The 16,345-nt window shown below is 39.3% G+C and overlaps 1 protein-coding gene across 5 annotated transcripts in view; it reads right to left on the bottom strand.

The window, feature by feature from the left end:
* Nucleotides 1–16,345, bottom strand: part of LOC137301479 (uncharacterized) — a 101,505-nt gene that overhangs the window by 58,526 nt on the left and 26,634 nt on the right. For 4 of the 5 annotated variants that reach the window (XR_010958298.1, XM_067970989.1, XM_067970988.1 and 1 more), the window contains exons 13-17: nucleotides 16,035–16,071; nucleotides 15,651–15,837; nucleotides 10,039–11,447; nucleotides 8,424–8,535; nucleotides 1,999–2,118 (exon numbers count right to left, since the gene is read on the bottom strand). Coding sequence is in view for 4 of the 5 variants with exons in the window: in XM_067970989.1 (XP_067827090.1) it covers nucleotides 1,999–2,118; nucleotides 8,424–8,535; nucleotides 10,039–11,447; nucleotides 15,651–15,837; nucleotides 16,035–16,071 (1,865 nt within the window). In the remaining variant the exon portion in view is untranslated. The remainder of the gene's footprint in view (nucleotides 1–1,998; nucleotides 2,119–8,423; nucleotides 8,536–10,038; nucleotides 11,448–15,650; nucleotides 15,838–16,034; nucleotides 16,072–16,345) is intronic. The other variant, XM_067970991.1, reaches the window with a different exon arrangement.

The raw sequence follows: 16,345 nt of genomic DNA, 5'->3' as shown, positions 1-16,345 counted from the left end.
ATGATATCTTCCATCTTCCTAACTGTGGTTCATCAAAGACTGGATGTGGGACAAGCAAACTGACAACACAGAGGCAGTGGAAAGATTGAGAGAGATGGAGGAGAGGTAGGGCTGGGTGACATCAAAGTAAATGTGGAAGCTGATCCCATATCTGTGGACGATGTCACCAAGGGACAGCATGTAGAGGAGGAAAAGGAGGGCGGCAAAGGTAGATTGTTTGTGCATCTTGTCCAACTGCTCTACTCTCTGATCTGGAGTCCATTCCCCACCTTGAGCCTGCACACTCCATACTCTGCTCCATGTCCAATTGCTCCACTCCGAGGTAACTGCTCCTCTCTCACCTATGTTGCTGCATGCCTATGCTCTCCTTCTCAGATCCAACATCAAGATCAAAGCATTCCTACTCCCTCTCAAACTGTGATTTGCCCACAATCTAGCTCCCTCCAAGGGAGATCCTCTTCTATTTCTTCTATCCATAAGATTTTTCTGTCTGTGTTCCTCTTTTCAACACCATCCCAGCCCTAGCTCCACCCCAAGTTTCTCTTTCACCCACATAGATGGCACATCTCCCCATCCAGTCTCAGTACCCACCTCTGAGATGCTGGTTGGCATTTTGTTGCATAAAATGGGCTTTAAAAAAATTAAAACACACAAATTGAGTACATCAGTAAAGGAACAGATATGAGGCCTACGGAGTATGGCATTCACAGATGGTGGCAGAAAGAGTGATGAAAGACTAAAGAGACAAAGAGAAATTCAGCTATAAAGCTTTTTTGAACATAGCAAGAGTGAAAGACAGCCAGAAAGAATTAGAGACATGAACGGATGGTGAGATACACTTTTTTGTCTATGAGCAATATCACAGATCAACTAATTTCAATAATATGCAACAAAAAGCTTTAAAATTTTGTTTGAAATATTTGCATAAAATTTGGGTCATATCAAAAATTCTTTTGAAGTTAAATTTGTCTTTTTTAAAATTCAATCAGCTCCAATTTAAGATTCTTTGGGAAGAAACAGTTCAGCAATGGGTCAATGTTTCAGCACCGGTGTACCACGAAAGACTTTGCTTCCTTGCAAACATCCTCAGAAGCATGTAACCCAGGTCATTTCTGAGGAAAAATACAGGTTCCTGACTGCAGTGATAGTCTAGACTGAAAACTAGACTTCATATAAAAAATGGACTACTTTGTAAAACCACAAAATAAAGAGCCAGTTTCAACACTGAAAATATTAGAAACATGCACACTGATCCCAAGTACAAGTCATGCAATTGGATACAGTGGGACTGAACTTTTGTATCATTGAAGACAGACTATACTTGGCTGTATGAAAGGTACAGTTAGGATTTGTTAACTTCTAGAATTGCACACAATAATCTATAGCAAGATAAATACACAGTGGATTAAATAACTTCTGTGTCTCTATATACTGGTAATGAAAGATACAGTGGTTCTACTACAACAAAAAGCACAATACTTCAAAACATCTGTTGCCTTTTCAAAGGAATTTGATATAAAAATATGTTCATCCACAGCGATTAAACCCGAGAAAAGCTTTCTTTCAGTGGCAACATGGGTTTGTTCACTGAAGAATCGCATAACAGTTCTCAACAAGTTTCATACACATGAAGACCTCATTTAGTGTTGGACTAGGCCAACTACCTTTACCTAAATATGGTGGCGTCTTACCATCTACAGACTGGTGGCTGAAGTTCCCCCATTATCTAATAATTTGGTCTCTTAAATAATGTATAACAGTATTATAGGGTTCTTGTTGTCATTTTTAAATACAAGTGATTGAATGGAAGACAAATGTTTTAAAATAAAGTTACTTCCTTTCACCGGATTTTTAAAATCAATTAATGGGAAGATGTCAAATTGTAAGCAAAAGCTTTACAGGAAATCCTCCAGTCTGCAGGATTGCACTGAGGTCTAATGAGGGATACTTCACAACATCGAAACAAGTAGTATTTTAAGTTCTGGCAGTAAAACTTACTTTTTTTTCTTTTATTAGTTTAAGTGCATTCAAATAGTTCTCCTGAGCATTTCTAAAATTAGAAGCCGTCAATGCCTCGGAGGCTTCTTTCAGTTTGCATTTTAGAAATCTTTCTTCCACCTGTAACACAATTAAAAACATTCATTAGTAACATACTGATTAAAAAGCAGATATGGCCTAATAATAAGACTGTTCCTTTCTTATTTTGCCTTCATGAAAACTGCTCTATTTTCCAAAAGTATTAGTCCAATGATCACAGGGATCACCATTTGAATAAAAGAGTAGAATGTTACCTTGAATTCTGAGCCAAAAGAGTAAAAATACAACAAAATTACTATGGAACACAGTTTGAAAACTGAAAGTGACTGATGGATTTTGAGTGCATTTAACACAATACTGCTATATAGTGTAAAATTTTAAAGCAATAAGCCAGTCTTATTATAAATGGACCATTTTCACAATAATCTATTTTTTTCTAATGTAAAAACTGGTTTGCAATCTTCACATTAATGAACTAACTCTTTATAAAATGAGGTATACATTTACCATGCTGAAAATACCAAAGTGATATATGGATAGCATAAAAATGCTGCATCACTTCACAGGATCAGATCTTTATCTATGGTGATATAGAAAACTAGGCCCACTAGATGAATGGAATTCACAAATTTAAAACGTTTTTATACAAGTTCCTTTTGCCAAGATAATTCCTCAGGTATTAAAAATAATTTTTTTTGTAAGTAATCAAAATCACAAGTTAGGAGTCAGGTCCCCTCGGTTAGTGGCACCTACTGGATGAAGCAGGTGAGAGTTTCCCAGTCATCACACTGTAAGAATAATCGCACAATCACTTGCTCCCATTAGGAAGCTGTGCTTGCAGGGAGATAGGGTTACAACATCATCAGTACGATTCTCCTACCCATGCTCTTTGCCAACAAGGCTTCCCTCTGGGATCACAAAATTGCCTCGTGTTTAGTCTTCGTTCAATAATTGTTACAACTTCTTTTTCTGCACATACAGATAGGGTGTGAGGAAGTCCTAATTCTGCCATTTTTAAACAAAAAATTACATTTTATATCAGTTGTAAAGGATTGAAAATTTGAAGCCGAAGTCACTTCGGGAACACACTGTTTGTATGCTTACATTGCTGACTTCTGATATTCACCCCAAAATTATAGGTGTGATTTTAAAACACATATACACACACATATATATGTATGGTTTTAAAACATTTTAAACATAAAATAGCAAGGTTTTCATTGTTCCATTCCAATACACTGAAATAATTTTTATCCTCTCAAGCCTGCGATAATGCCACTGAAAATAACCATTAACAAACACCCACGATAAAGAACAGAACATTAAAAAGGGAAGTTTAATTTTTGGGAAGCCAACGTCATGTGATTATGTTATGGAAACTTTCCAATAATGTCAGAATATCAAACTTCTCTCTAAGGAAGGAGAAAAATAATTGGCATCACTTCAAACATCATTCAGGAGTCTCTCCATTTAGCATTTTTTTGAACTTGCGTCTGTCTGCATCAAGAAACAATGTCAGGGGTGTAGGTGGAGATCCATTATAAATATAACTGTCCATTCTGATCACTCAAACAGAAGTACATGTCATAGCTGAATTATGAAGCCTATGCATCTGCTTAACATTATCTCAGTGGTGAGTAAACTAAACATTACTGAAGTTTCTGCTGTTTTAAGTCAACTAAGTACAATATTTGCATATATTTTTAAGCATAAGATACTGTAAATTTAAACTTTCTCTCTCATCAGATGAATTTGAAGTGCTTGGTATGGATAATTACTTGCCAAATGAGTTACTTTTCCTGTGAAGGAGCCAATGATCCCCAGCTGTTAGTAATAATTGTCAAAAGTTTGCAATTTCTTTTAGACTAAAGAGCCTGCTTACAACTGTGTATTGCTTTTCTCTCCAATTTCCTATCTGTGATTTTCATCCTTTAGCTCTCTTTGCCTTGAGGTAGGCACTCATTCTACACTGTATGGATAGTGGTCCTCCAGTACCTCACCCAAGTGTGAGCTTTGACAGTGAGCGAGTCAGTAGGCTATTCCACTGAGAGGTCCTCGCAGCCAAACTGGATTCTATTCCTTTCCCCGCATCCAGACATATGCCAGAGTCACTGGATTGCAACCAGGCATGAGATGTTTGTTCTCTAGCCCAATGCTTCTTTCCTTAGCCTGGAGACAGTAAGGCCAAATGTGATGCCTCCACTGTTGTGTTGGCCATCTTAGCCAACACAACACACACTAGGGATCAAACCAGAAACCATCTAAACCTGTATAGATCACACCAAGGTACATTTATCCATCTGAACAATCACAGTTCAACAATAAGCTTGCTCCCTCTTGAAATTAAGTATTAGCAAAATTGATTGAAAAGTTGGGAGGAGGAGGTGGAAGCTAAATTGCAGTCCACAGAATCGGTAATATACAATAATCTGTAGAACACAGAAATTAACGAACAACTAAGGAAATCACACTCTCAAACGTCAGAGTATTATGTTGTACAGATCTCCTTAATAAAAACTGCATGCTGTGGCCTCAGGTTTCAGCAGTCTTCATTCAGAGCCAAACTGTGGAAATTGTACAACCCCTTTCCAGATATCGCTCCCCTTCCCAAGGACGACAAAATCCTGTCGGTGACAGCAAGTCGCACAAGGTAAGTTTTGCAGAATTCTTGCTGTAAGTTGACAGCAGCCTTTTTAAAAAAAAAGTCATGTTATGTATATTTCATAAGAATTAGATATTAAGCCACAAATATCTTGTTTGTAACTAATCCCAATATACAATTAAATAATATGTCCTGTGATTCAACAAATTGATATCATAGAGTTTAAGTTCAGTTTTTAAAAGTTCTTTAGATGAAAGGCATTAACCAAAAGATTGTCCATTAAACTATGCAGTTAAAACATTCCATGGTCAGTACACCCATTCTCTTTCTAAAAGAGAAGCTGCAGACTTTTTATTTACTATATGCCAATTCCATTTAAGAAGCTAAAATAATGCTCTTTTGAAAAAAAATGTTACAACTCAAGGAACTGCATTTTCAGGAAAAAAGTAATAGAAATGCTGTTAAGAGGTCCAAGTGAGTTTTCATTGTTTAAATAGTTAAGACCTGTCATTTCAATGCTATAATACAAAAGCTACAAGTGATACTGCAGACTCTGCAATTTACCTACTGTAAAATTTTCAAAAATTTAGTTTCTTGCATGAAGTTTTAAATTATTACCCATCTCGCCCAGTGTCATTGCACATTTCTGTAAGTCAGCACTTTTTTGACCCTCTGTCATTTATTTCGCTCTGTTAAAGTAAACTGAACTATGTACACAAGAATTCCACTAATTTCTTTGTAGGAAACAAGGCTACCTGCCAATTAACTTTGCCAACGCACATCATACAATACAAAATCTGGGTCCAAAAAAATAAGTAAATGTCTATCAATTAGTGGCAGACCACTGTAACACTGTCAAAATTTGCACATTGTTGAACACTGTATAATGGTACTATCATAGTTGTGATACAGGACTGCTACAAAGTCATCTTAAACAACAAACTTTGAGTATCAACAAACAAGGCAAAATTAATAAGATAATGACCATATTTGTTAATAGGGGATTCATCGTGTTTGAACCAATGCACTCTATCATACAACAGGGGAAGTTCACTGTGCATTTATGGCATGTACAGGTCAGTGATACTTCACAACCGTAAAAATCTCAATGAGAATTTATTTTGAAAAAAATTGTTGCTTCTACCTTCACTACAGATTCTTTACATTGCTTCTACATTCACTATTACTTTATTTTGGTATACAATTTAAAGCAAAAGCAGCCCCCCACCCCTTTAACCAGCTAAGCCATCAAGAGAGCTGCCTTTTCCTCTAATATAATTAATTTTTATCAAGATTGATGCTAGATTATAATTAGTCATTACAATTCATGTATGCTCCAAGTATGAATATGAATCAGAAATATAACTTCTCTTGGCTCAGTGGTCGCACTCCTGCCTCACAGTCAGCAGGTTGTTGGTTCAATATCCACTGCTGGACATAAACACATAATCTAGGCTGACATTTCAGTGCAGTACTGAGGGACTACTCTATTGTCAGAGGTACCATCTTTTGGATGAGACACAAAACCGATGTTCTGTCCACCTTTCAGGTGGCCATAAAAAATCCCATGGCATTATTCAAAGAACAGTGGAGTTCTCCCAGTGTCTTGGCCAACATGTGACCCTTAACCATCACCACCAAAACAGACTAAATTGTCATTTATGTTATTGCTGTGTTTGAGCCCTTGCTGTGCACAAATTGTTGGCTGCGTGTGCTGCCATAACAACAATAACTACACTTTAAAAATAACTGATTGGGATGTCCCAAAGTGCTTCACAGCCAAAGACATGAAAGGAGCTACATAAATGCAGGTTCTTTCTTTAGTACAGTACTGAGAACTAAATAAGGGATCGGCCATTTAGTACCAAAATGAGGAAAAATTTCTTCACTCAGAGGTTGTGAATCTTTGGAATTCTCTACCCCAAAGATGCTCAGTCGTTGAGTATATTCAAGACTGAGAGCGATAGATTTTTGGACACTAAGGGAATCAAGGGATATGGGGATAGGGCGGTAAAGTGGAACTGAGATAGAAGATCAGCCATGATCTTATTGAATGGTGGAGTTGGCTTGAGGAGCCATATGATCTACTCCTGCTCCTATTTCTTATGTTCTTAAATTTGTATGATTCTGTCTTCATATATAAATCCACAATGATGTTATTGTTATGATCTTAACATTTTTACTCGCAGGATCCTGATGTGATATACAAACATATATATATATATATATACATATTTTATATATGTACAGTATATATCTAGAAGCACTAAGATAGAGGGAGGAGCAAGAACCAGGCAGAATGCAAACAGATCTGAAGATATAGAAGAAAAACTACATGTGATCACATGATACAGGCAGAGTTAATCGAATTTCTAGTAGGTACAGAAGAGCAAACAAAATTCAAGTCGTTGTTTGTAATCAAAATTGTATTATCAGTAGAAAACCTTATCTGCAGGTAATTGATGAACATAGAATCAAGGAGAGTTGTATGATTAACAAATAAAATCCACTTTCCAGTAATTAAAGGAGAAGGAAACTCGGGGGGGGGGGGGTGGGGGAGATGTATTGTCTGTTCATAATGTTCATCATTCTGTAAATAATACATGAATTTATTCTTCTAACTACCTTTATTAAAATACTGTTGCATTTGCTGTCCAGTGGAGACCCACCATTTTGGCTAACCAGTGACATTACTGTCCTAGAGGGAGGGTTGCTTGGACCCTGAAGCATCTCCATTCATTTCAGTAAGGAGTTGAAAGCTTGGACTGGTCTGAAAGTCGATCTGCAGACACCCAGAAAAACAAACTACTACCCAGGTACTGGCTCTGTTTCTGGCCAGTAAAGAGATTTCCAGGTCAACAGCTACAATTTGGTTTCCAGAACTGTCTAGTATTCCAAACTCCCTGAAATAAAAAATAAGCTACTCCAAAATGCACAGACCCACTCCACATATAACTGATATATTTGGAGGGACTTCAGAAGAGATTGAAAATGGCCAGTTTCCATTGGGCTGCAAATTCAACAATATTTATTAGTTTTCAGATAAAGCTTGGAATACTACTTTCATGAGAAAGAATTGCTGCCAGGCTTTCCTTCCCTTTGACTAGTTATTGGAAACAGAATCAATGTTAGTTCTAATCTTAAAAAATTATTTAAACTCACAGCTCTTAGTTAAATTTTCTGCTAACAATGCCAATTTTCAGAGTTTACTAAAAATAATAAAATCCCACTGCTGTGATTATTATACCTGCTCAGCTCCATCTTTCAACAGTACAATGTGTGCAGTACAGTTTATAACAGGACTACCTCTCTCGCACTATATAAATGGATTCTGAAAATTTTTATACAGGTTTTTAATATTATCTTGATAAACCTCCTCTGTACCCTCTCCAAGGCCATGACATCCTTCCTAAAGTGTGGGGCCCAGAATTGAACAGAATACTTCAGCTGAGGCCTAACCAGTGATTTGTAAAGATTTAGCATGACTTCCTTGTATTTGTATTCAATGCCCCTATTTACAAAGCCAAGTATCCCAGTTAAATCTATCAGTGTAAGAGAAATGATTGGATACAGAAAGTTCACATGCACTATTTGATGCTTTTATAACTTAAGGGAGTTTCAGTGTAGAATGTGTTGAATTAGTATTTTTTCCACACATTTGGGATTCAGCTCAAACTCGCTACTAATATGGAGTCTCAAGTCATCCTGTTTTGTCTTGAAAGTACCTTTACTTTTTAAGAATTTCACACATTCTTGCAAAGCAATATTTTCTTAGTGTTCCTACCTCTGAACTCACTTCCAATTTGTTTTGCTGTTCCTGCTGCAGTTGCTTGGTCTTGAACATTTGCTGCTTGGTCTCCCTGCTTACTTGGTCTATTCCCTCAGGCATTAGACCACTGTAATATAAAGAACATGAAAAGCACTTGTGTTTCAAGTCAAAATTAATTATATTTACTAATATTCTTATTATTTGGATTGTTAAAATTTGATAGTAAAAGGTGTTTCTTTCCAGGCTACCTCCATTTTAAATTGACTAATGGGAGGGAGACAAACAATGGGTCTCCATCTTTTATATAGAAAACAATTTCAAGTTACGATTACTTATAAGTGTATGGAAATTTCTAGGAATCATTTTAAATATTGCAACCATTTCAACCTTCAAACTTCAGATGTCATTAAGTTTAACCTGATGAAGTCACTTCCCCACTTGGGTCAGTTGGTATTGGCACTATTCAATGTGAAATTCAACCGGACAGGCCAGTAAAGTCCCAAGTTCAATCCCCAGTCTGAGCTGAGTTATCCTGGCTAAGAGCAGCTATCAGTAGGCTACTACAATTGACTTCAGTGCCACTAGGCAAGGATGTAGGGGTTAAAAAAAAGAACACAAATCAGCCAACAAGCCGCTTTAAATTCATGTGTGGACACTAGGTGAGGACAAGATCGGGCTTGGGCCCAACACCCACAGATTAGATTCACACAAGAAAAAAGAAAAGAAAGACTGGCATTTTTATAGCGCCTTTCACAATCTCAGGATGTCCCAAAGCACTTTACAGCCAATGAAGTACTTTTGAAGTGTAGTCACTGTTGTAATGTAGGAAACGTGGTAGTCAATTTTCACACAGCAAGCTTCACAAGAAGCAATGTGATAATAACCAGATAATCTGTTTTTTGGGTGTTGTTTGAGGGATAAATTTTGGCCAGAATACCAGGGAGAACTCCCCTGCTCTTCGAAATAGTGCCACGGGATCTTTTACGTCCATCTGAGAGGGCAGACCGGGCCTCAGTTTAACATCTCATCCAAAAGACGGCACCACCGACAGTGCAGCACTTCCTCACTAAACTATCAGTCTGGATTGTGCGCTCAAATACCTTGAGTGGGATTTGAACCCACAACCTTGTGACTCAAAGGCCAGAGTGCTATCACTGAGCCACGGCTGATACCTAATGGATACTGGGATGAGGTATTGGAGGTACCAGCACCAGTTTTACAGAAAAAGCTCTTTCTAATTCCACAAAACAAAAGCAGCCGCTGCCTGCCCACCCTTCCCCGATCACCTCCCTCCCCCTCAGACCTCGGCACTGACCAAAACTGGCAAGGCCCAGACAAGCGAGCTGCATCAGGGAGCCAGATTGGCGCCCTCAACTCGCCTGAATTATGATGACAAGGCCCAAAGGAAAATTTAGTTTGTTCCTCAGGCCTCTCCATACTGGTGTGCCATCATTGCTTGCCACCAGAATCAATAACAAATTTAGGCCGCTCAGTGTCTGATGAAGAAATGATGTACAACGATTGGTGACAATCTAGTGAAATATCCAAAATCTTACAGCAGCATTTTTGTCTTCAAGAAAGACAGCTCCACAACATAGATTAAAAATTGGGGACCTGGGGAGGTAAATACCTTTCATCAGATGATCGATGTTCTATTGAGGATACAAAGGGTGAGAGCATGTCTTTTGCAGGATCTGTCGAAGGTGATGATGCACCTTCGCCGGGGCCTGTAGGTGATGATGCACCTTCGCCGGGGCCTGTAGGTGATGATGCACCTTCGCCGGGGCCTGTAGGTGATGATGCACCTTCGCCGGGGTCTGTAGGTGATGATGCACCTTCGCCGGGGTCTGTAGGTGATGATGCACCTTCGCCGGGGTCTGTAGGTGATGATGCACCTTCGCCGGGGTCTGTAGGTGATGATGCACCTTCGCCGGGGTCTGTAGGTGATGATGATGCACCTTCGCCGGGGTCTGTAGGTGATGATGATGCACCTTCGCCGGGGTCTGTAGAAGGTGACGATGCACCTTCGCCGGGGTCTGTAGAAGGTGACGATGCACCTTCGCCGGGGTCTGTAGAAGGTGACGATGCACCTTCGCCGGGGTCTGTAGAAGGTGACGATGCACCTTCGCCGGGGTCTGTAGAAGGTGACGATGCACCTTCGCCGGGGTCTGTAGAAGGTGACGATGCACCTTCGCCGGGGTCTGTAGAAGGTGACGATGCACCTTCGCCGGGGTCTGTAGAAGGTGACGATGCACCTTCGCCGGGGTCTGTAGAAGGTGACGATGCACCTTCGCCGGGGTCTGTAGAAGGTGACGATGCACCTTCGCCGGGGTCTGTAGAAGGTGACGATGCACCTTCGCCGGGGTCTGTAGAAGGTGACGATGCACCTTCGCCGGGGTCTGTAGAAGGTGACGATGCACCTTCGCCAGGGTCTGTAGAAGGTGACGATGCAGCTTTTCCAGGGTCTGTAGAAGATGACGATGCAGCTTTTCCAGGGTCTGTAGAAGGTGACGATGCAGCTTTTCCAGAGTCTGTAGAAGGTGACGATGCAGCTTTTCCAGAGTCTGTAGAAGGTGACGATGCAGCTTTTCCAGGGTCTGTAGAAGGTGACGATGCAGCTTTTCCAGGGTCTGTAGAAGGTGAGGATGCAGCTTTTCCAGGGTCTGTAGAAGGTGACGATGCAGCTTTTCCAGGATCTGGAGGTGAGGATGCAGCTTTTCCAGGATCTGTAGATGACGATGCAGCTTTTCCAGGATCTGTAGATGCTGAAGACGCAGCTTTTCCGAGATCCGCAGAAGGGAAGGATGGAGTTCTTGCAATAAATGCAGATACAGCTTTTTCTAGGTTGTCAGGTTCCACAGAATTACAGGGAATTGCAACATCTCTTTGGTTTTGTTTCAAACTGGAGTCTGACTCTGAATCAGAAGTATCACCATCTGATGACATAATCTTTGATTCCTGACCTTGGTTTAACCTATCCAAACTATCATTTTCAGACTCAGAGCTGCCAGCTTTGAAGTTCATTGACAAGAAAGGAATCTGTAAAATCAAGTCAAAAATGATTTTGAAAAGCTGTTTTTTTTATGTAATCCAACATAAGTGGTTTCAGGTCAAAGATGAGATATATGTTAATTATGTAAATTTAATAAAGGTCCAACATAAACTGATTCTAAAAATATTTTATCCAAAATTATATCTTAAACAGAATCATAGAAGTTTACAGGACAGAAGGAGGCTATTTGGCTTACTGTACCTATGTCAGCTTTTTGCTAGAGCAACAAAATAGTTAAAATATTTTGCCCCCAATTTTTATCATCAAGCTGGGTACAGTTCTCCAGGCATTCTTAAACTATGAACTCGCACAGTAAACGGCATCACAATCTTTTTTTTAACATTCATTCTTGGGATATGGGCATCGCTGACAAGGTCGGCGTTTATTGTCCATCCCGAGTTGCATGAGAAGGTGGTGTGGGCCTTCTTCTTCAACCACAGCAGTCCATGTGGTGAAGGTGCTCCAACAATGTTGTTAGGGAGGCAGGTCCATGATTTTGACCAGCAACAATGAAGGAACCAGTCAGGATGGTGTGTGACTCAGAGGGGAACTTGGAGGTGATGGTGTTCCCTTGCACCTGCTGCCCATGTCCTTCGAGGTGGTGAAGCTCGATCATGCTCTAACCCTGCACCCACGCACGCTGGTGCACTTCCAGCATGGGTCACTGGAAAACAATCAGGTGCAGATCTACTTCTTGGCCAAGGGTCACCGAGGACAGTAGTCATGTCCTCACAATGGCCTGGAGTTATATGGTTAGGATGGCTCGGGCTGCATCACATACTAATTTAATATTGAGATATGATTTGAATAGCAGTTTTTTAAAAAACCTGTATTTATCACATTCACAAAGATAGCTTATGAAACAAAACTAGTAATACAAGGTGGCACAGAGCCAGCAATTTGTTGGAATGCATTATACCCAAAACTCTGCCAGTGGGTGTTAATGCTGTAGTGATAGGGGTTTTATACAATGAAGTGACTCTTTTCACAGCAGCATGAACACTCATTGGTGATTACCATCACAGATATGAACCACGGCGTAAAATACAGCAGTGACATCTGTGAAGATCTGACAACATCAAGCTGAACATTTCTGGTGTGTCTTTGGAAAGTAAATGCTGCCACATAGGGTCGTCTTTGTACACATGGACCTCAATTTGGCAGCACTTAACTTTACTGGACAGATTGTCTGACGTGGATGCAAGATACATTTGCAGCAGGTCACTGAAACGCAGCACAAAAGGCTGGAGAGCACCAAGGCTGAGATCAGCTAATTCAGCACAGAATAAAGGATTGAACCCATGACCTTCCCATCTGTTTGGCTCACTAACACACCACTTTGTGCATTTGTTCACTTATCTAGACATTAGTAGAGTGGGTGAGGGAGACAAACTCCTCTGGAAGTTAAGTGACACCGAAGGGGCATGCATTTTTCTTTGAATAAAATTGGCTGTAATGACAAACTACAACAGAAGATGGAGCCAGACATCATACTTTTAAAAATGCCTCATAAAACAAAACAGTGCCCTGCTCCATTATTTTACAGATACTTGCCAACTGCGACAAGTTTAACCTTCCTCACGACTTGTGATGAAGTATTAATAAAATGAGCTGCTCTATAGTTAATTTACAGTGCGACTGTAAAGCTGACTAGCTTTCACTCATTATTCCTGACTGACGCTGCCATAAGACCCTTTTTTGATTGTAATTAACCATTAAACTTGTGAATTTCAAACCTCATTTGATGGAAGACTTGGCAGGAACAGGATTTCTGGCTGAATGCAACTTGACGGGCTCATAACTGACGATCAACATAGTTACAACATGAATTTATACAGCTCATTTAATACAGAATACCTCTCAAGAGGAGAAACTGATGCTAAGCAAGTAGAAGAGTTGGAAAAAATTACCAAAAGCACGGCCAAAAAGGTAGGTTTTGATGTGGCTTATGTAGGCCTACTGGAACACTGGAATTCAGAAACAAATGTACTCATGAATGTATTTATAATTTCTTGGGATTCTTTTACATACAGAGATGCATAATAGCATGATCTGTGAACAGTCTGTATTGTGAGTGAGGCACAGTAACAGCATCAGCAGTTATGTGTGGCAAATAAATGTCCCATTTCCAATTGAGATAAATCAGTGTATCTAGGCACTTTACAACAGTGACACTTAAGATCTTCTGTATAGAAATAAAATGGTAAAAGCACTATTTTTTCTGCTCAGATGCTGACAGCAGATTCAACAGCTCACAACTTTAGTATTTACAGAAAGCCATGAAACAAAATCTTCTCACCAGTCTCATGACTCGTGAATATTTACAGATGAAACAGCCCATAAATTTAGCAGCTCATCTGCTACAAAGAGGGTTTCCACCCAAGATAGTAGCAGGTCATATCTGGAGAGAATAGCTGGGAAAGTTTAGCTCATGATAAAGTTAACAGTATTGACATACCCTGTGCTTGTAATAAACTCCCACTGAAACTACTGAGGTAATTTTCTGACTTTGCGCTTTTGCCAAGTAGCCTCATGTGATAGGAGCTCATCTCACAAATTTGGGTGTATGCAGCGTATGACTTTCTAAACATTTAAATTAATGGTGAGAAAATTATGAGCAAACTTCTGCAACGCATTCCTGGCAGGCCAGCCTCCCTGCCGGAAGCAACAAGTCTTAAAATTACCCTTTATATATTTCATGAAAATTGCCATTATATAAACACAGCATCAGCCGGTTACTGATTGTTATTTTGTCGCCAATACTCATGCTGTCCTAGACAGGCTTGAAGGGCTCAAAACAGGGATAAGCGGTATTTATCCCAGGACACTGTGAAGTGACTGGTGGGTTGGAAACAGGCCAACATGGTGCCATTGAAGGGAGGTGACTGAAAAGTGATCTTACAGAGGTATATAAATTGGTAAACATTATGGATAAGAAAATTAGTTCAAACTAAACTGACAGTAGGACAAAGGGACACTAGTAAAAAGCAAATTTAGGATGGACGTCAGGAAGTTCTTCACACAAAGTGCCAGTATATGGAGTGGGTTTCTGGGTAAGGTAGTAGAAGTGAAAACCCCAAATCATTTAAGAGATATATGAATGCTGCAATGGGGTGGGGGAGAAGAGAGGAACTCTAGGATCTTCCTGAAAGAATAGATTAAAATGGACCAGTGGCCTTCCTCTAATTTAATTATCTTCCTGATTAACTAAAGTCACCTATTCAAAGTAATAATTTCACCACAACCAAGCTGCAAGAAACCTACTTTATTCTATCTGTAAGTTACAAAAAGCTTCCTTGTTCCTAAACAAACTATGGAAACTGAGTTTGTTCCTTTTGTCCCCAACAGCACTTAATTTCATCCATGCAGGAGAAATATTGCTAATGTTGTCAGTCTCAATTAGAGGTCTCATCAGGAACTGCAGTAAAAAGCTGAGAGCAGTATAGAAGTTTGGATGCTCAATTCAGATTCCTCTGTTGATACACCAAAGTCTCAGTGCTAACATTCTATCCCATCAATGCAGTGCGTGACACAACCTTTTAGAAAATTGTGATCCAAATTAGCACTTCAGCTTGGAAAACATTTCAGATTTGGTTTGCACATATGATAATGCTGAAGAGAGGTCAGAATTGGCTGCGTCTATACAAATGACTCCTTTCACTAGATTTATATCCACATATTTATTGTGCAGAGCACCATTAAATGAGAATAACTCCCCAATCAGCATACAAAATGGTCCCCATTTTTCTACTAGGCCAAAAGATACACCCATGAAGCGTGAGGCATAAGAGTAGGGTGGGGGGGAATTGATGATCACAGAAATAATGTAAACTATTAATTCAATCTTTCAGCCACAAAATAGAACAACTACAGCTGAATGTCACGGTGCAAACTCACTAGATGCAACAACTTAAAGTAGTATTATGATTTATCAAGTTGGATGCTGCTGTGCATTTTAGTTAATGAGAAAAATGACCCCGCGTTACTCATTTGTCTGTTTTGCTAACAGTAATTTATATGCTGTATTTACAGGAATGGTTAAAATCTAATCAACACGTGATGCTGTATAACCTGACCAAAATAAAGAGCACAAAACCCATTCAGTATTGTGTAGGATGAAGATTCCTAAAGATTTTTGGGGAAAAACTTAACTGTCGTATCAAATCAAACAGGACATAAAGCATACTTACATCCAAATGTAGAGTTTGCTCATTTTGCTCCTGATCAGAGTGTATGTTATCTTTCGTAATTTTAACCCAAACATCCGCAGCTTCTACTGCAGGGATTACATCATCATCATCTTCACTAGATTCATCACTTTCCTCCTCCTCCTCTTCAACGGTAGAACTCTCAGAATCGCAACTTTGTTCTTTCAAACTGTACAGACGTAATTTACGCAACATTAGTCTTATGACTTTTCAGATAAAAAGCTCTCAAAATTTAATCCGCAAGCAGAAAAACATCTTTACTTTTGAATAATTATTCAACTTGGCTTTTTTTTTTAAACTTATGGTAGCACGACAGTCAACAGATGATTAACTGAATCAGGAAATGCAATAATTTAAATGTTTTACCTGATGTCATCTCTTTCCCATTTCCCAATATTTTTTTCTGAAAACCAAAAACAGAAAATATTTCAAGTGCAACACAGATCTGAACATTAAATTCTGTATTAAAATTTCAGTCCTCAAACATGAGAAAATAATGACTGTACAAGTGGCCTTAGTTATTTGTTAATATTCAACGTTTAGATCTCCCTGGTATTGCACTAAACATTCCTATTGTCACCATTGTCTCTCTCACTCTCCGCGCCCACGCCCCTCCCCCAAAAAAATTGACGGACGTAACTAGACATCGTTTCTAATTTTTTCTTCTTAAAAAACTT

This window comes from Heptranchias perlo, chromosome 33, assembly GCF_035084215.1.
Source record: "Heptranchias perlo isolate sHepPer1 chromosome 33, sHepPer1.hap1, whole genome shotgun sequence".
In the NCBI taxonomy this organism is placed as follows: Eukaryota; Metazoa; Chordata; class Chondrichthyes; order Hexanchiformes; family Hexanchidae; genus Heptranchias; species Heptranchias perlo.
This window is presented reverse-complemented; position numbering and strand designations above follow the sequence as displayed.